The sequence below is a fragment of the Thermobia domestica genome, chromosome 7 (genome assembly GCF_964235325.1).
Source record: "Thermobia domestica chromosome 7, izTheDome1.hap1.1, whole genome shotgun sequence".
In the NCBI taxonomy this organism is placed as follows: Eukaryota; Metazoa; Arthropoda; class Insecta; order Zygentoma; family Lepismatidae; genus Thermobia; species Thermobia domestica.
Window position 1 is genome coordinate 121,719,723 of NC_137460.1, and position 22,293 is coordinate 121,742,015.

General features: G+C 32.0%; 1 protein-coding gene across 2 annotated transcripts in view; it reads right to left on the bottom strand.

Moving 5' to 3' along the window:
• Nucleotides 1-3,012: 3,012 nt before the first annotated feature.
• LOC145690379 (ATP-binding cassette sub-family G member 1) overlaps nucleotides 3,013-22,293 on the bottom strand; it is a 220,098-nt gene continuing 200,817 nt past the window's right edge. For both annotated transcript variants that reach the window (XM_081765210.1, XM_081765209.1), the window contains exons 9-11: nucleotides 16,861-16,961; nucleotides 9,760-9,915; nucleotides 3,013-4,962 (exon numbers count right to left, since the gene is read on the bottom strand). In XM_081765210.1, coding sequence (XP_081621336.1) covers nucleotides 4,621-4,962; nucleotides 9,760-9,915; nucleotides 16,861-16,961 — 599 coding nt within the window. In that variant the 3' untranslated portion in view covers nucleotides 3,013-4,620. The remainder of the gene's footprint in view (nucleotides 4,963-9,759; nucleotides 9,916-16,860; nucleotides 16,962-22,293) is intronic.

Genomic DNA, 22,293 nt, shown 5'->3' on the forward strand with positions numbered 1-22,293 from the left:
ATCTTCTGTTAGTTTCACTCACCTTTCTGCTGCATCGTTTATTACGGAGATGAATTTAACTATTGTCTTTCCTTGAAGATAGTCATTGTTATCTAACCATTAAATCGGATCACACTCAAGAAACCCTTTGGGTATTTTAAATCTCACGAGAAAAAATTGTTTGTTGTATCAAAATCACTGATTTCTCTTTTCGCAAGAATTTTTATGATATTATCCTTGCGTCAAGCCTCTTTGCTGCTTCACGGTTTCTCCTTACAGTTTTAATTCTTTCAACCAATTTTTGTTTTTCCACTATGTTAACTTCATCATCAAAAAACTCCAATGCTACGTATTCCTCCTTCAAGTACCAAAGATGCCGAGAAAATTTAGAAAGAGCCACTTCAGATGATTCATTATCTATTTGCCTATAACTGTACAAAGCTTTCAAAAATTGCAGGTCTTGTAATGATGAATGGGATACTTGATCACATTTAAATCAAGCTTGGACATATAGTCGTAACAGAAAAATTCATGCTCTCCGAAGACCCGTTTCTACTTGCTTCGTTAAACGAAAATGTTGGCGAAAGAGAAATATTTTTAAACAGTATATTGCTTTTCCCATTTACCTTGCATGGTGAATTGCTCCATACAAACGAAAGAAAACTCTTCGAGGAGGTATGCCATCCAAGAATGTCAAATCTAAAAATTTACTGTAATCTTCTCTGCGATGTCCTGCTTCTACAAGTTTGATAGCAAAATTCAATACTTCATTTCTTACATCTGAAATGTCGTTCCTTACGTCATTATCATCATCAATTCTGGAATAAAGTTAGTACAATCTATTTTAGACCAATCGTTCTGAAAATGTTTAAATAGGGGAACGTCCGGTCCAGATGCAAACGAAACACAACACTTGTCAAATACACATTTTAAAACCAATTCATAAATGTAGTGTCTACAAGGAAGGTATAGAAGATCATTTTGGAGCATCTGCTCTAGCAGAATGAAAGCACCGTTCACATGACACATATTGCAGGGAATAGTGTGGCAACAAACTGCCTGCACGAACTTTACCAAGTTCCATTCTTCAAGCTAATGAACTGTAGTAGAAATAATATGTTCGTTCTCCTCTTCATGATGACAAATTGAGAACACCAGTTAGCCTCTCATGAGCATCTCCTGTAATAAATATTGATAACCCGTCGATAGTCTCTCTACCAGTCAAATTCGGCAGTAGTTTTCCGTCTCATTATACAACTAACGCACTTGATGCACTCCGAAATTGTTTTTGTGGTCTTATGCAACTTCGATACGGATTTTCTCTCAGCATCGATGCATATTTATTACTAGTTCCTTTACATTATGGCCTAATGTTTCTACCGTCGCTGTCAGAATATGTATTCTCGTTCTATCAGTGGACTTGTATCGATCAAGAGCAGCAACCTGTCTTGGAGTTTTAAAATTAGTTTTTCCCCCTTTTACATCTCTTGCAGGGTCCGGGCACACACAGGCACATATTTACATTTTATCTTACATACTCAACTGGGTTTTCCTCTTCATTTCTTGAAATGCTTACCTCCGTGGTGTAAAATTCATACAAATCATTTTCGGAAGTGCATTTTTCTTTTGCGTTCCTCTTTCTAATGAAGCCGCGCATATCCCTCTTGTTCTTTTCGAGCCAAACTCATGTCTTTACATTTAGTTGTGTAAGAGTTATTACTGGTTAAAAAGAGAAATAATTTCACAGGTAATAATTCTTAGAGGACTAAGGCTATCTTTAAAATAGTGCAAGATTTGTGTTTCTGGTGAAACACCACCTCAAAATGATATGTCACATGACCCTCTTCCTATTTGAAAATTTTGATCTGGATCCAAGATGGCGGACTTCAAGATGGCCGCTGTGACAATACTATACAACATTACGCGTGTTTCTTCCTCTAGTTCCATTATCCAGGGTATTTATGCGTTCCCTTAAGCCATTTCTAAATTACAAGATTTTATTCCAGATTTTTCCCATATATTATGTACTGTAATCGGATTCAAAATTTTAGGTCGCTTGGGGCACCATTTAATATTATTCAATGAAGTTAATTTTTCTCCTTACTTAATTTAGTCCCATATGGAACCATTTTAGGGGGTGAGTCCAAAGAAATTAGGAAATAAAAAATTAAGGACCACCCTAATATATATATATATATATATATATATATATATATATATATATATATATATATATATATGTGTGTGTGTGTGTGTGTGTGTATTAGCGTCAATACCCTCTTCCCTGAGTTAAAATAAGAAAAATTAGTAATATGTTCTGCTACTCAGTTATTTTCTACTACTATTAAAGCTCTCTCTAATATCGGTCATATTTGGTCATTTCTATACATATTCCCCTTACCCCTCTCTCAAGTTGCGGAGCTGAATTTGGATTTAAACGGCATCAGAAGTGTCACTGTTCCTCTCAGCGACCCCAAAAACTATGAATTCGACACTAATATAGGTCATTTTTGATCAATTTTATATAGCTTCTCCTTCCCACTCCCCGAAGTTGCACTGTCAAAGTAAAATACCGTAATAAAAAACATCCTAGATCCGAACCTCATCTATGTTGAAAATTTGATCGAGATCGGTCGTGTGATTCAAGAGTTATTAAATCACAAACATAGTTACTTTCATTTATATATACACAAAAATCACGAGTGGCCCAAGCACTTCTTAATGAATTCTGCACACTCCACTTACTATGTCTGTGTAAATTTATAGGAAAATATATTTAAGAATTTTTCCTCATTTTGAACATTTGTACTAAATTATAATTTGGAAAGTGGGTTGGTTGAATTGGACTTTAGCGTCTCTTTCAGCACGAGACTATGTAAGACGTGGACTCACAGCTTAATGTGATATCCGAATCACATGAGCTCCCAACAAAGATCGAATTCAGGTCTCAGAACTTAAATTATAGATTATAGTTTTACTCAATCAGGAATCACACAAGTTACTTCAATCATTATGTGAAATAAAAACAAGATATTGTATATAAAAAGTATAATAATCACATGTATATATTATATACAGAATAATAGTTTGATACAAATACAAAGATTTATACAATAAATCATTGAACAAATAAATTTACCGTTAATACATATACACAAACTTCGCTTAAAAAACAAAAGCACACTACAGCCATGGACAAAGTATCACAGAACAGTATGAGGTACAGTACTATATTGCAAAGTAATACTGCCCATACATTTATAGAACACATGCTCACATACTACCACATCTACATGGAAACAATTTAGTTTTTCATAGATCGATGAAAGTGATAAAAAGAATAACAATAAACTCAAATAGTATTTTTACCACTGACATTATAGCACCAACTTGTCACCGTAATAATTCTTCATTTAAAATCTCCTTGAATATTTCCTATATATGAGTCACATTTATTACTTATGCAATGTTTGTAATACTCAATTGAAAGATTTGATTAAAAGCTCGACCGAAACAGACAGAAAATTGTAGAAACAGGTAACTACTACAAAGAAAATATCCATGTTAGGTATTAAATGAAGAAAATCTTTGGATTATCTTAAACTGCTGTGTTTGTTTTTGATAAAATTATTCAAGTACTACTCCAGTAAAGAAAACAAAATATTATGAGATTATTATTCATTTGTTGAGAAAATCGCATCGGTTTTATTGTACAAGGCACAACCAGGAGTTTACATATGTATATTTGACGATTATTCATAATATTGCGTGTTGCTAAGAGATAATGTACAATAAATGAGTACATAAGGAATAAATGAATTCCTTAAGTCTTCTGATCGTTGTTTGTCAGACTTTTTTTTAAATAACTAAGAAAAGATTGAAGATGTGTTTTATTAGTGTAATGAGATCAGCAACTTAAAATGATTGGCACATGTACTGACAAACTTATGTGCGAGTAAAACAAATGTGATTTTGCACAAAACATAAAACAATAGAAATTATGTAAAATTCTCAATTTTTTGTTCTTTAGTTCTTTTAGATTTATATTATCGTATACAAAGAAAAAATCTATTAAAACTAACTCTGATACCTAGGAGAGTTTACAATTTATGATTAGAAAAGATTTCTACGTTATATTACCTAGGCCAGAAGACTTATATACAAATACATTGTTTCTTAAACAAATGTTTTGAATTTTCTTTCTACAGTTGTTTATATTCCACTCAGAACTTCTTTCTACGTATTCAATTGTTTAACTTAGGATTATATTTAAACCTAATATTATACATTATACAGTAAAAATAAACAAAAATTGAATTTACATAAAGATCTTGTAACTTCCTATATATGATTTTCACTATTTCCAGGCTATAATCTAAAATGAATAATTTTCTAATCTCGATCAGTATCTAACTTAGTTGAAATTATACCCAATAGATTGATTACATGCGCGTAACTGACAATTCTAATACACAGTTTGAAAAAAATTGAAATGCATTATACTACATTCTAATATTCTACAATATCTGTATTACAATTTATCAAATTTCGAAAAGCTGACTAACATTTAAAATGGCAGATCAACATTGTTACTTAAGAGAGCTAGTTCGAAATTGACTAATATAGCGCATACTCAAAATTCTATCTTTCAGCCAGAAGTCTCAAACGCAACACAATATAAGCAATACTTCTGAAGAAAAGTAAAATACACACAAGACCTAATATGTCAACCCAAAATATAGCACTGTCCATGTCAATTTCTCGAAGGAATTTGTCAGGTGTTTGGAAATGACAATACATTTTGGAGCAGTCTAATTTTCCTCTGTCTCCATAGATAGAGACAACAAAACCTTCCAGGGCAAAACGGAGGTAACTGATCCATGTTCCCCATCTCATGTATTCTGGGATATCTCTCTTGGCAACTCCAAAGCCTGACATCATCATAACTGGAACGGACAGAACAGGACCTAGGAACGTTCCGTTCTAAAAGAGAAGAAAGAAAGATAAAACGTAAGCTAACTTTATAAGGAAGAAAACTTTATAAACTTCATAAGGAAGCATTCCAAAGAAAACTAGGAAGCCGGAGTCCCATAAATAGCTTTTGTTAAACAAGAACTTTTCCTGCTATTCAGTTCGAGCATACATTAACCAACACTATGAAATACGAGATCTGGCTAAGAAATAACGGGACTGGTGCCAAAATTAAGGTTTATTGTCACAAATTTACAAATTAAAGGTGATCTCCTTTAATATACTTCTCTCTTCTGTATACGCATGTTTGCATACGAAGTTTCTATTGTTGGAAGTAGTTGTGAAAATCTTCAGGTGTCACCGTCTTAAGTGCCGCTGCTATTTTCTGTTTCACCTCTTGCACAGTCTGAAAATTAGTTTCCTAGTGGGCGGGTTTCACTATAAAAAAAAAAAAAAAAAAAAAAAAAAGTTTCAAGGCTAGCGAATAAGGTAGATGTTCTTCTTAGTCTTCTTAGCTGCCAGAAATTGCTTAACGGTCAAAACAGTATGCAAAAGAGCATTGTCGTGATGCAAATTCTTCCAAAAGAGGGGCCTTTTCTTTCTTACGGGTTCTCGCAGTTTCACCAAAACCTGCTGATAATACTACTTATTCATTATCTGACCTGATAGTATCCATTCAATCAAAAAGAACGCCATTAATGTCAAAGATCACAACGAGTATGGCCTTCACTTTCGATTTCCTCTTGAGTGCCTTTTTCATTCGCAGTGATGAGGGAGTTTTCCAGTGTATGGATTGTCTTTTCGTTTCAGGATTATACTGAAAGGTATACGTCTCGTCATCAATGATGATTTTCGTTAACAAGTCCGGTTCTGCTTCCAGGCGTTCCATTATGTCACTGTTACTGCACACGTGCTTTCGAAAGTTCTGCTCTTGTGTACTTTTAGCACAAATTTTACACATGTTCAAATGATCATGGAGAATTGCGCGAACAGACTCTTTATCGATGCTCATGTCTGCTATCATTCGAATGCTAAGTCTGCGATCTTTCTGGACAATGTCAGTCACGTTTGCCGCATATTCCTCTGTTGTTGCTGTGACAGAATAACATAGGTTTCATCCTCATCGACATTCTCACTTCCCTCGCTAAAGCTTTTGTGCCACTCATATATTCGCATCCGTTACATCGTATCATCACCATACACACACTGCAACAATTTCACACACTCACTCGATGATTTTTTTATTTTACAAGGAACTTCAAGTTCATGCGCTGCTTAATTTTCACGTTTGCCATTCTTCCGGTAACATTCTTCCGGTAACACGAGCCTGTCTCTTTAATCGCTGCTTACAGACTAAACCCGACTGAGAGCAGCAAACCATGTATATCATTCTCTTCTCGAAGCTTCAAGGTTATTCTGTGCTCATGCGCTCCCCACTGCTCCACGTATATTATTGACAGGATTATATTTTTTGCCAAATCTCATATTGGAAACAGTAAATTAATGATTTCATAAACGGCCTCAATGAACTAAGATAATTGTCAGAACCACAGGCATATATAAAATAAAGTATCTTATAATTATTGAACAATAATCTAATTTGAGATGGTAATGTTCAAAAAATTATTCTACTACTTCCTTTATCCTGCAACTGTGAAAAAAAAAATCATCAACAAGACAGTTATAAAGTGTAATATTGCCTATAACTATTGCTTCGACTTGACATTGAATTGCTGCATTAACGTTGTTGCTCAGTAACATATACAATAATTAACACTACAATGGCTTCATAACAATGAGATTAACAGGATTTTTTTTTTTAAATACCAATGCTAATCTAATAGTATGGTACCAATATTTGTTTTAAATGTCATGGTAATATTGACATTTAAAACAAATATTGGTATCATACTATTGTGGTCTAATCGTCGCATCGCAACGTTATCACGGTAGTCAAGCACGACGTGGTGGGACAATAGTACAATAAATGTATATAGATTTTAAACTTTGCTTCAAAGATTACAAATTAATTGTGAAAAAATCTATTCCTTCGTATATGTGGAAGCGTGAAATACACAAATAGATATAAATGAACAAATTTATAGCACTAATATTAGCCTTTATTTGAATGCTGAAAATGAAATGTTATGGTAGCACATTCATATTTGCACAAACATCATACATCATTATCACTGAGTATAGACGCTCATAGTTACGACAGAAAGCAAAGTAGCAAACACATTACGATTCCTTATCATTAGATATTCATAACCCTGGAAGTTGAACATTCTAAAAGAGATTTGGCTTAGTTTCAAGTCAACGCATACACTGCTTCATTACTGAAATAGAATCATTAATGCAATGCGAACACACTAGTTACATATGTGTACTGTAATTAGTGTTACCAATTACAGTACACACACTGTAATAGCAGTTACATGAGAGTGTGTAAATTTATTAAACAAAATAAATTAACAAAGAAAGAAATCAAAGCATTAAATTCAAAGCATTTAGTATTAAATAGAATATCAGGAAGATGGTGTTTTTAGGAGATGGCCTTGTAACAGTCACTAACGGTACTATTTATTATTATATAAGAAAGGATCTATCTAAATGCATGTATAATTTAAAATACTTAAGAATGTGTATTAGTCCATGTATCTTTGACTAAGACAACAGTATATAGGACATTTCAAACTGTACTCGAACATAATTCTAAATTTTGGCATTTAAGTTGCTTTTGAAAAATCCTGTAAAATAATATATAAATTAGAAACTTAAATTCACTACAACAAATTGGTTTCTTTTCTTCTATTTTCATGTAATATTACTTCAAATCTCATTATCATAATAACTTGGAAGTTTTTCTGTTAGAGCTGTAACATTTCAAATATGTATATATTTATTCTTCAAGGATACTAACAAAGTAGTTAATTGAACAAATGTTTCAAATATTTATTTTGAGTAAAGGAATATTTATTCGAGTAATGAACTCTAGGACACATGATAAATAATTCAAAATTACAATCTTACATTGTATCACGAAATAGTTGTATTTTAATATTTCAGTGTATACTGATACTTTTATCATGACTTACATCCATATTTTAGTGAAGTTGCTTTGACACTCAATCAGACTAGTTGGTGATAGATGCTACAGATAATGATAAATAACTTTAAAAAAAGTCTGATTGGTTGCAAGCTAGAGCAATCTTTAATAAAGTATGAGTCTAAGTCATCAACAAAGGTATCAGCTCACACTGAAACTGTTTGGTTAAAATACAACTACTAAGACTATATTTTTTATTTGTTGTGTGAATAATTATTCTAATAATTGAACATCATTCAAATTACTATTTGTGACTCGAACATTCGAATAATACAAAACAAATATTTCGAATTGTTATCAGAATAGTCTTAATAATACTAGCTTTTGTCATCAATGTTCGTAAATACACTGAAATGACTTAAATAATTTTGATATGAATTCTTATCATAAATTTTAAAAAATTGAAAAATTCTTCAGTCTAAGTAATCACTTTTAATAACAGTTTATGTACTTTCGAACTTCAATGTGCAGTTTTCCTCTCCCGGTGAATTTACTAGAACAGTACCGATGCTAAACTCTCATTTCAGTTCCTAGTTTCTTATATACTGATTGATATTTCTAGTTTTAAAAAATATAGAAAAAATGGAAAAAAAGAAATGTCCTCGTCCACATTAGCAAATGTGATCCACTGTTCGGGAAAAAAAAACTTGCAACTCCGGCCTATTTAGGGTTAAGAATTTTCGTTAGTTTAAGCTATATAGATACACAGCCTTGTCCATGAGATTATATTCATTTTTATGCTATGAGAGAAAAACTTTATTGTGATTTAAGTTATGTTGTCCTAAACCAGATTCGCAGTCATAATTTTTCCCTAATTCTATAAATTACGTTGAACAGTAATCCGGAATGAACATAATATTCCAAATTATAGATATTTATGTTCCTCCTCTCTCATGAACTGTGCTGCTGCTTTCATGTCTATTCCGATCAATAAATTATAATGGATACATAAAATATCAGATTATAAGTAACAGGCAATTTAATTGCTCTCGAGGAAAGTTTATTTCCAATCAAAGCTAACGTTTTTTAATACAAGGATACATCATGAATCAATAACATGCGCAAGTGAATACCTTTCTGTAATTGATAATGGCTGAGGTTAATTTCTACCACATTTGTACCAAGTTGTTTGCAAGTCACGGATGAGCTAGTAATCCTTTTCACAACAATTGAATAAAAAAACGTTAAGATAAAATCGCTAAGTATTTTTATGTTAATATTTTATTGTGATATTTTTATGTTGGTTTGGATAGCAATATTTATGACCACATTCACAAGCATATCGTTGGAGTCGGTGAGCAGTATTGACTATAGCAACTGATTTATCATTAAGAATTAATATGTCTTATTATTTTCAGTAATTTTGATGATTATTTAATGATTTTCTGAAATTTTAAGCACTTTAGCTGCACTCTGCTAAAACACAACAACGATTTGCGGCTAATTTCAACATCAGATAATTTTGTTTGCAAAGAGATAGAACCTTAATTGTCCGAAAAGAAGAAAGTTAGTTTCAAAGCATGCTTTCATTTTCTATGGATCGTAAAATGTAAGTGTCTCTAAATATTAGTTAAATTTAGGCATTTACAACCTGCTTCAAATATTGAATAATTTTATCATTCTTACGGGAAAATATCACTTATACAACGGAAGATAATGTAAAGTAAAAGAAATAAAGTAACAAATATTAAAATACTTACCACAACACTTGCCATTGCACCGATCACAAGCCCAAAACTATGAGCAACAAAAGCTACTAACAAGCTGGTTAGAAAGAACATTAGAAACCTCATCGTATCCATAGGCTGCCAGCTTAAACCGTACACCAGAAGAGTGAAAATGAAGCATGACACTGCCTGTAAACGAGAAACAATTAAGTTTTACTTTTAATGTAATCGAATTAATTATAATTACAAAAGATAAATCTGAGATAATTTTTATAAATTATTTTATATTCTAGAACTCATCTTCGGCCCAATTTCAACTAGATAAAGACATATTTTAAACAGTAAAAGACAGGACAATTGTGACTGAAATAATGTTAATAAGAAAGCAAAAGACAATGGGTTTTGATACTCGAATGCCAATTGTCATAGACATGTGTGTCTAGTTAACACTTAAATTCACAACATTAAGCTCAGCTTCCAAATTTTACTTCAAATAAAGTTTAATAAATATAAGCTATTTTCTATTTCTCCCTCATATCTGATTAATTAATGTAGATCTTGAGTTGTCCAATAATTCGTAGTACAGTTCATGTTTTTTGAATGGTTGAAAAACCAAACCTAAAGTATGAACACAAACCAGGGTTGGAAAAAATACAGTTTTTTTGTTTTGAAAAAGAACAAAGCATGTGTTTAAAACATGAAAAAGATGTTCAAAATGTTTTAAACGTGTTTTAAAACACGAACGAAAAAAACATGTTATAAACATTTTGAACAGTTTAAAACATATTTCAAAATCGTGTAATAACTTATTTGTTAAGACTTTTTACTCTTCACTTGCAATCAGTATTCCAGATTTATCCTGTATATACTGATTGGTGCAACGTTGATAACAGAAATAAAATCGTTTGAATAAAAATGGCTTTTATATAGTTTTTTAATGAATTTTTATTGGCCATTTGTTGTTCAAGATGATTTTCGAAAAAAAAATTAAATATTTTCGTAGTTCACTGGTGATAATGCACCTTAATATATCAAATTTAATTTTTGTAGCATCAGCTGTTTTGGAAATGACTTTTGAGTGTCCGTATCGGATTCAAAATGCTGACTTTGTATTTCCGTAAGCTGTCACTAATAACGTACTTCTTTTTTTTTTTTTTTTAACCTAATTTAATTTGTGTAACACCAGTGGTTTGCAAAGTGACTTTCGAATGACCATTGGATTTAATATGACATTTTTTACGGTATTTGGCTCAAATAATTGTATTATTATTGGAATTTTGCACAAATGTACATCATTTTTACACAATTGATCACCTGGAGCTGGGTGAAATTGTAGTTGCAAAAATTTGATTGCTATTTCGAAATACTGATGCTAATAAAATTATTTTAAAATAATATGTTTTCGAAAAGTGATGTTTCAAGCACACTTCATGTTGTGCTAACTTTAGAATATTTTCTGCAAGCCTGTGTATTGGTTGTTGTTTAAATTAATAATTGTATTGAAGAGAAACAATATTTGGAACATTCAGAGCACAATGGATACAAGTCTATTTTCAATAATGTTCAGTTTTGCTCAGTAAATGAACGCTATTTCAAAACGTAATATCTTAGCAGTCAAGAGTCCAAAGAAATGAAATTAAAACCACGTGAAAGGGCGTGGGCTAGTTTCATATGACGGCCACTAGACAGGGGCGTCAGTGGAGGCAGAAGAGCAGCCGCGCTCACCCCCACTCTGAATTTCAGAGTTTGGGGGCAGTAAGGCAGATTTAGAAACTTTTTGTTAAGCAAAGTCCAACGGAACAAGTTTGAAGTCCTTACACCGAATAAATACGGAGGAAATATAGATGATCAAAACTGGAAGGTTGCTTAGGCACAATTTCCAGAATTTTAAGCAGGCCCGAAACTCGAAAGTAGAGCCACCTTTGGAATCCTTGGGTCAAAAAGAAAGAAAAAAATACAAAAGAGAAATATAAACCTATGTCTCCTTGCGGCCAATAGAAATGGATTTTAACTGATCAAACTCCGTATTTATTCGGCGTAAGAACTTCAATTTTGTTCTGTTGGACTTTGCTCAGCAAAAGGTTTCTAAACCTGCATTACTGTCCCAAAATTTGAAATTCAGGGTAGGCGGAAGGAGGGCAGATGACCTCTAAACGGACTCCCCACTCTAGCTCACACTACAGCTTTTCACGTGATTTTTGGTTAATTTATTTCGGACTCTTCTCTACGAAGATACTATGTTTGGTGAGCAAAAATGAACCTTTTTGAAAATGGACTTGGATCCTTCTGCTCTGAATGACCCATATCTAAAAATATTTTTTAAAAGCCCTAAGTTGAAGTCAAATTTATCATGCAACCTAAGTTGGTTCGAAACGTATAAAATTAGTTTCTTCGGTTTACTCGAAATGATGTCCTTTTTTCTTCCCGTAAAACTCATGTTAAACGATTCTAAGTTGTACGAAGACTGAGAACCTACATGTTCTGTATGTATTAAAGAATGCCTGAAATATTTTAATTTCAGAACAGTTAAGAGCCCTTTGTTTTCTGAATATAACACAAAAACTTGTTTCAATAATAATTCTTTTATTTATTGTTTAATATCATTTCTACAAGTAGTCCAATCTTCGACTACAACACTTTCTTGCAAGTTAACTGACAAACATTTATACAATACAATAGACGATAAAAAAAACAAAGGAAAAAAGAGACGAAATAAATTGTGGATTACCACATCGATTTGCTGTAGCCACGAGAAATCAAAATATTCACACGGGAACAGTGTTGCCACAGTCCTAGCTCTGGAATGGGTTGAAAAATAGTACCGAATTAAAGCAAGAAGGGCTGAATTCATTATTTTATCACAGTGTAATAATTACATAGCTCTGTAACACGAAACTAAAAGAAGTAAAGTTCTAGAACACTCCGCCTCCTTTCTCCAAGAGTCCAAATCAAGAAATTGCTCTTTTTAAAAATTACTTTTTAAAAACATCCAAATAGGAAGACCCCGAACAATTGTGGAAGTAGATGAAACTTTTCTCGCACGTAGGAAGTATAATAGAGGCCGCAAATTAAAAGGGAAAACAGTTATCATCTTCGGTATATATTGTAAGGAAATCAAACGCTCCTCTATTTCAAAGTGACCAATAGACCAAAACGGTATTATGGCCATATATGAGAAAAAACATATAAAACGAGGAAAAATCAATCAATCATGAGATGTAGGAAAAGTCTTACTGATACTTTTGAAAATGTGACAAGCATCTGTTACATGATGCTGAATTATATAGAATTGTACCAACTTTTTTCACAAAAGGGGCTGAAAATTGTACTAACGGGCCATGAATGACAAAAAGGGCTGAATTTGGTAATTGTACCAAGTGTGGCAACACTGTACGGAAAGAAAATAGCCTTCTAAACGGGATCACTTTTTTGTAATTTTCTTTTTCACTGGCATTTTTTTTTACAAAAATTAAATAAAATAAACATAAACATATGTTTAAAACAAGACTTAAAAAATACACGTGTTTAAAACAAAATGTTCAAAACGTATATAAAATTTGTTTTAAACAAAAGCAATTGTTTAAAACCAGTTTTAATAATTTGTTTTATACATTTTGTTTTAAACAAAACAACCTTGACACAAACCCATAGCTCTAACAAAAAAGAAAGTAACAAAGAAGTTAACATCTTGGTACTAAAGTAGTGGGTTCAACATCTGACCGAGTCATATTTTATTTTATTTTATTTTATTATTTATTTATTTTCAAGAGACGAGCCTTGTCATTCTTGAAATTTTATTTAATAGAATTAAATGGTAATGATATATTTAAATTGTGAACTTAAATTGTGACTTATTTGTTGATTTATTTTAAAATTATAGTTGTTTGATATTTGATATAGAGTAAGTTCCTATAATTAATGATAGAATATGATAGAAAACGTCAATGTTTTACAATCAAACTCATTAGCATTTTTTTTTTGTTTTGTTTTGTTTTGTTTGTTTGTTCTTCCTCAATAGATAGCCATCATCTTCAAGTGAACACTTGTATTGTATCAGGTAGGAAAGACTGTGGGCTACAATGAAATTTGCAGTTCTGTCGATCTACATTAGTAACGGAATTGACCTAAATGTAGTAATTAGATACAAAGCGTCCTTGAGGAAGGCAGCAATTCTTTCATGAATAAAGTAAGTAGAAATTATAGTGAATAACATAGCAGCTTGATATCAGTTGCACATGTATCAGAGTGATTTAAACGGTCAGAAGAAACTTAGGTGTGCAAGACAACCAGAGTGAAAATTATCACGCCATTTTTCCAATTTGGCCGAGAAAGAAGATACTATGCACAATGATCTTATACATTGTATAAACTTCCAGAGGCAAAATAATTTAAATGGGATATATCTTTACCTCTGGAAGTTTATGCAGAAAGGGACGGCTCCAGAAAATTATTGGTCTCGAGTAAGAAAATGTGAAATATAATAGGAAAACTACTTATAAGAGTAAAATAATTAGGATATAGGTATGGTGCATACTATAGTATTACATATTTCAAAGAAACTAAATAAAATAACGTAGATTTCGTGGAAATTTGTAAAGTTAGGTGTATTGATAATGAAAATTGAAAATCGAAAGGTGTAGGGTGTTTCACTCAGGTAATGAAAATGGCAGTTGAAATGGTTAAGCAGCAATTCTAGATATAAGTGTCTGGAAGAGAAGGTAATGAGGATAGAATTTGCAGATGATACTGTTATAATGGTGAGATACCTATGAAAACAAAGTGAGCTGATACTCATATAGAAATAAGCAACGATTGCTGCACAAACAAGTAACAAAGTATAAAAAAATATGAAAAAAGAAATCTTACGTAGAGATAAAGGACTTACGTACGTAATTGTAGCGGAAGAAAAAGAGATACATTTAAATTGTAATGAAAGCTTTTAATATTGTGTACTAATAACAAGATGGTAGTGGGGCAAATATGGCTTGGACAAAAGAAATAAAAGAGGACTGATCAATTTCTGCACATAAAATTTACTTGCAATTGAGCACAATTGGTTCAACTAGCACGAGAGGAAAAGACATAAACAACAGATATATGAGGATATTAAATAGACTGCTATAATTCAGGGGAGATTTTAGAAAGCTTTAAAAAAGGGGAAGATTCTCTGAGACCAAATCTTGTTTGATCACATAACCTTATACTACTAAAAGTGGATATTTTACTTTAAAAAAAGCCGGAAGGGTAAGGATAAAAAGAATACTAAGAAATTGAAAATAAGGGAAAGTGAAAAATAAATTCTCAAGAAAATGTGAAGAGTATTATTTAAGCTTGGATAAAGTATCCATGAACTAACAAACAGTGGGAACATGTTCGATTTTGCATGTATCAGACTACAGAAGAAGTAGTAAAGTATTTTTAACAGAAAAAGCTAAGAAATCGTGGGTTACATAAGGAATGTGGAAGAAAACTAAAAGAAAAGAAGATACGAACATAAGAAAAGCGCCAAGATAGCCAAAACATGTACAGGAAGTTAACTACTGAATAAAGAGAGAAAACGAGAAGAGAAATAGAATATTTTGTACAATGAAGTTTGAGAATATAGAATAATTAAAGTAAACGTACAGAGAGGTGAAATGAATGGAAGATCGTATAGAATATGAAGCCATAATGACTATAGTAGAAACAAAGAGTGAGATGATAGCTAGTGTAACAATATTCTACGAAGCAAGAATGAAAAGTTAGTTAACCAGCACAATAAAATATTATTAAGTCCGAGAGAACATCTTTAAATATTTGTAGGAAAGAAGAGAGACAGTGTAGTGCAGATGTTAAAAAGAAAAAAACAAAGTAAGCGAGGGTAAATGGTTTATGATATTGCGAAACGAGCTTCTGATAATTTGAATAGATACTATTTCAATTGTAGATCTGCCGGAAAAGAGGAAGAAATACTAGTTCAATCTTTCTAATGAAATGTATGAGACGAAGTGGCCAAGAGACTTCCTAAAGACAGCAATGATACCATATGCTAAGAATTCGGACCAAAAAATGTCTAAGTATTACAAAACCATTAATGCCTTATCGCATGAAGAAAAAGTTATGGTTTAACCAATTTAATAAAGTTTTTTTTTTTTTTTTAAACTTTGAACCCTTCCACTGAAAATTAAAAAATGTATTTATATAGTGATTTGATCTTTTTGCAGAAGCGGAAACTAATCTTCGCCCATCGACCATCTTTCTCTTTAGTTGTTTTCAGTGTATTTCAGTGGTCCCTGATTGTTTTTCTCCTTAAGGTATAATAATCTCAAACCTAATAGAAAGCATTGGTAGATTGAAATTGATTAAAATATGAACCCTATTCTTTCTCCTGGCCTCTTTGTTAAGTGTACTTTATACTTCGACAACTTGGTAAGTTCACTGCTTATGCTAAGAAGATGAAAAACTGAAGTATTTGCCAGTGCTATGTAGTGAAAAATTGTCTCAATAGAAATTAAAATTTTTAAATTTTTAGGAAGATGACAGTAACATTTTGAAGACAGACGAGGAAAATGATCGAATAAATTAATAGAGAAATAAAATAAAACTTTTTTCTGGCAAAACTAAAGAAAATGCCAGATCCTAATAGCAGTTTTCAGACTACTTCAAATATTTAACTAGTTTGTGTCTATCACTCATGGCTTTCTTATGATACCATCAAAGAAAGCATAAACCTTAGAGAGCATAAACATGAGACATCACGAGTAAATTAAAGATGTAATTTCATTTCATTTCATTTCATGTTTTCGATGTAGTATCAACATATTTTAAAGCAAGCGACTTTTGTAAAATTTATCTTAAAAATAGAACTAATAATCGCCACGAAATGAAGTAAAAATATTATCTAATGCGAGGATGTTGTTTGGTTACATCTTGAGTTTGTAACATTTCGGTTAAAAGTGCAGATTTAACGATATTTGTAAAACAGTAGTTTCATACTGTTTTGATTCAGATAAATAATTTATCATTCTCTTCTTTCCCCTTCCTCTCCACTCCCTCTTTACACACATACACACAGATCAAAGGTCAATATTTGTTCTATTTATTCTCAACATCCATGTATTTGGTACAAAGATTCACACAATTGTTTCTACTTACCAATATTGGAATATCCACTACACATACTGCAAGATAGTAAGACTTTAACGTATACCATCGATTAAAATGTTCTTTTATTAAAATATTCATTTCCAAGGGAACTGTGAATAAAAGAAAATAAGAAAAAAATAATAAATAAGGTAATAATACATTTTATATCAAATACAAAGATTAGGTAACCATATTAATAGTAATATGACACTCAAATATGCAGTGTAAAGACTACTCTAGTTTCTTATAGATATAAACTGAAAGTGCTACAAGATTAACAAATGAATTTTCATGCATATTTAATCTTATATATTTATTGAATTCAAAAGAAGATAATTTGATTAGTTAGTGACAATTTTCGATGCTACTCTTGTCGAGAATTAGTGTTTAAAACAACACCAACAACGTTTGCAAGGTGATTTCTGACACTAAGATGATAAAAAGAAGTTCATATGAACATATGAGGGAAAATGGTTAGTTTCACAGTTAAGGCAGCTCAAAAGTCGGGAAAGCTACATTGTAACACGCGTTAATTTCAAGAAGAAAAACCCTGGAGTAGCGGTCCATATCACGTATCCATGACTATCCATAAGGGAAGTCATACATATGCCATCAAAATGCATATTTAAGTAATGTGCAATGTGTATGCAAGGAACTCCCTACATGGACAGAATTGCAACCAACAGAATGTACGATACGAGTTAAAAGTAGGTCCAAAGTAGGCAAAAAATAAGCCCTGACAGCAATGTATACGCTGGTGGACGTCTGAAGTGTAAGGGGATGTCATCGCCACGGTTCCTCGTGTTTGAAATGGGATATATTGTTCCACTGTATAGTCACTTTTTTTTTTTTTAATATACACATCGCACCACATGTTATTCCGAACACAAAGAACTGTGGAGCTGACGTTCCCGAACACTTCAGACTTCCGGTAGACGCATACCATATTCACTGCTGTCAAGCTTTATCTTTTGCCTACTTTTCACCCATCTTTAAGTCAGAGCATATCTGGGAATTATACCTTGTAGGGAATCCCTTGGACATACATTGCACATCACTGAAAATGTATTTTTGGATGGCGTATGAATGGTGATATGAATCGTCATTTCATGGTTTCCCATGTTCGAAATTACGTGTGTTGCAATGTAGCTTTTCCATAGTTTTGGACAGTCCTAGCTGTGAAACTAAGCACTTTTCTCCATAAATCCATTATTATTATTATTTTGGCGTCAGGAATCACCACTCTCAAAGCTGTAGATGTTGTTTTGAAACGCCCTGTATATTTCAAATGAAATCTTCTAGTGATTCTACAGTTACAAAAGTATCAGTATATCCATGAAATTTTGGGAATGGTAAGAAGTGATAAATATTCAGAAAAAAGGACATATATATGGATATTTTACTTGCATACTGTGCACACTAGCTTTGGACACATTTATAACTGAGAATTTATAACAATCTGACCAAAGCTGAAGATATTATATTTAAAAGTTTAGAAAATCAATATTTAGTCTATTTATATGTATATACTATATACTTAATAAACACTCATTTCCGTATGTAGTAACTATAAAGTAATATCAATAATTATTATCACAATACTAACCTGAAAGTATTCCTCTGAACAAAAAAAATAAACAGAAATTCATTGTGATAATAATAGACTTTCGAGTTAGTATTGTGATAATAATTAATATGAGGGCAAGTCTTTACTTTGGGCAAGGCAGTGACAGGGACCGATTCATCTGAACCGGTTCCAGCAGTTACAGTTACAGTTCCCAAGAACGAAAGACAGAAAACAACATGCTCTGCGGGGCTCTAACCCACCTTCACTCGCTCACGTTCGCTCGGCAATACTATATGAATCGAACTGCAACGATATCTAGTAAGAAAATATAAAAAGTACATCCATGTGAATTAGGAACAGCAAGGAACCAGTGACAAAATTTGAATAATAGTAAGAGTGGCAGGATATCACCGCCTTGCCCAAAGTAAAGAGTTACCAATATGCGTTCCTTACATTCCATTAGAAACTATAATATCAGCACCGTAAAACCAAGTGCCATAAAATAATTACAACGTTGTCAGAAGAATATGCTCGAATTTCCTATTACCTTGTTTTAAATAGAAATCATGAACACATGTAATACGTTCCATACCTATATGTAATTCAATAGCAATAAGTACTTATTCCTTTCAAAGCAGCATAACCCACCGATTTTACCATTACATCTTAAAATAGAGCACAACTATTGGTTTGCAAACTCCAAACAACAGATAAACAATTCAATATAAACTTATATCAGGATTGAGTCATATTTTCTCGAGTACTTTCCACTCATACCAAATACTGATATTAAGCAACAACTTGTAGAAAGCAAATCTAAATACCACTCCAACGTAAACGGTAATTTGTCATTGCCTTCATCAAATATGGTATCTGATGAAGGCAATAGTGTTCTGTCGAAACTATAATAAAACTCATTTACTTAAAGACAACAACTGACACATTGCTGATCAAATTTTAAAAATGCTAAGGTAGATTCTGATGTTGTTAGTATCTACAGAACTCTCACATTGTTAATATTAGTATATGCAGAAAAACAATTAAATTGGAGTTCTTTCATGCAGAAGTCGCCGTAAAAAATGTCTACATAAACAACCAGTTTAACAAGAGGTGTCTTTTTAACTTGTACTAAAAGTGCAAAATGTGTTCATAAAGTGACTAGATCTGCATGTGATTGAATTAATCTGGTGAACAAGGTCACAGCTTCATTGGCCGGAGCCTGTCAATAAAAATCTTAGAGATGCAGTCAACAGAGTAGTATTTCTACTCATCACTTTAAAATACAAGTTATTATCAGTGTATAATAGAGTTTTGTCAGGTTTAGTTATTTATTCTCAGTTTTGGATATTTTATCAAAACTTGTTGAAATTTTTAAATTAAAAGACGTAGAACTTATCTGTAGGCAAGATTAATAATGTGTGGAACCTTTTATAATAAATTATTCGAAATAAGTATTAAATAAATCAAATAGTTATAAGTGCTGTGCGAAACTACTAACTCAAGTTGTTTGTTTGTTTGTTTGTTTGTTTCCTAAGTAGTGAATAATTCATGTTAACTGACTTCGAAATGTGATTGTCAACTGATCGGTATTTTACCGGCTGACCCGTATTTTTGTCAGACTTAACTATTTACATTTGTATTTCAAGGTTTAAAATAAAATAATTCATCTGTTTTGAGGATTGTGAAAAAGTTCTAGTGTATTATTTCTCAAAGTTAACAACCTTACTTCGAAAATATCGTATTGGTTCAACTATAGTACAATATTTTTCAACTATAAAAACGGTTTCGTAAAAAATATGTTCTTATTATAATCGCAGCCTATCCCTTTGCACTTAAGGAAAAAGTGTATCTCATATCAGATGATTGTACCTTCAGTATGACTCTCCTGGGACCGTTTCGTACCGTTGCATAACTCGCCCAGGTCAGACGTGTATAGGAAATAGGTAATGGTAATATGGCATATTATTATTTGATTTGGCTGACATACAAAACTTAGTATTAATGTATTTTCACTACGCTCCCACGGATATTCCAATCAATCTGCGTATATTTTCCATAATCACCAAAAGAATAAAGAATACAGCCACCGCACTAAGTCTTGTCACTAGAATTCCTTACACTAAATCATGTTATGCTGCACTTACTAATCAGACATTTTGTTGTGCAACACGGACAATCTGATAAGGTGTTTTCGGATAACTTCGTCCAAAGAAAATTCACCACTGAAACTAACTCCCTTCATGTTTTTTTTTTTTTCATAAGAAATGACTTTATAAGCATGATATATTTGTTTATAAAATATGAACAAAAATCTATGAGTCGTAGTTGAGAAAGCTGTCAAACAAACAAACAAACCGACAAAAAAAACTGTGGACATTTTTATGGAAGTGATTTAAGTAGCATTATAGGATAATTATTCAAATGTTTATTATTTATGAAAGTCGCGTGAGTCGTGTTTGAGAAAAATCGTCCGTAAAGAACTTACTCCCAAAAATAAACTACTCTTCGTAGAGTTTTTCCAGAAAAGTTACACCACAATATAAGATTGTCACTGAAATATCAATATATAAAATATAAACAAAATTGTTAGAGCCATTTTCAAGAAAATCGTATTTTTCTTTTTTTAAAAAGTCATGCTTTAGTAAACTATATTTAATTTAGGAGATAGGAAGAAAATTCGAAAGATAAAAAATGTAAGGAAACTTATGAAAAAACTTGAGTTTAAAATTCGGTGCAGATATGTGAAATGGTATCGGTTCTAGGTAAGTGAATATGTTTATATGAGACGGAGGAAGGATGAACAGGTGGACAGATGTTCAAAAATAAACTTTTTTTTTTTGTATGTAGAGGTTATGAAACTTGTAAACCCGGTGAAATCTAGAATTCGAGTTTTTCAAGATCACAATATTTTCTTTCCTATCGTCGCTCAAAAGTAAAAAGATGCAATTAAGATTCGGGTTTAAAAGGTTTTTGAATTTGAATTAGTAAATTTTCCATTGTATGATATTTTCAAAATGTGTAATGTTTTATGCCGGGTATTCTATTTTTCCAGCACAAAATCTTCGAAAACTTGAGGTTGTATTATATTCAAGATCATAATATATTTGAGCTAATAGGATATTAGTAGTAGTATAGGTGTTTATTACATTTATCATAACAGTACATATTAAGATTGTTTTTGCAAACTGGGTAATGAATCTTGAGAAATAAAATATTTAAATACCAATCGTTGTGTATTATTATTATTATTATTATTATTATTATTATTATTATTATTATTATTATTATTATTATTATTATTATTATTATTAAGTATTCTGCCTTTCGGCAGGTCCTGGCATTAATGAGGATATTTTATTTATTTTTATTTATTATATATATATATTAGATTTGGGCCTGGAAATGTTTCTTCCACTTTCTCGATCTTCAGCATCCTCTTTGAACTCCCAATATTTTCTCCTATCTTTCAAATCATCAAGCAGTGTGTTCTTCTTCCTGTTCCTCGCTTCCCTTCCATCTTTCCTTCTATGGCAGTGTGAAGAAGACAATTTCTTCGCAAGATATGTCTAACCCAATTGGCCTTTCTACGAACGATGGTGGCCAGAAGTGTCCTTTCCTCTCCTATCCGTTTTAAAACATCTTCGTTTGTTGCTCTCTCTGTCCATTTTATCTTCTTCATCTTCCTCCAACACCACATTTCAAAGCTGTCTAAATATTTCTTCTCTAACTTCCGTAATGTCGAAGTCTCTGAACCATACAGTCCACTCCATATGTAGCACTTGACCAACTTTCTTCCTAAATCCAGTATTGAGCCTGCTAGTTAAGAGTGATCGTTTCTCGTTGAATGCTTCTTTAGCTATGGCAATTCTTGACCT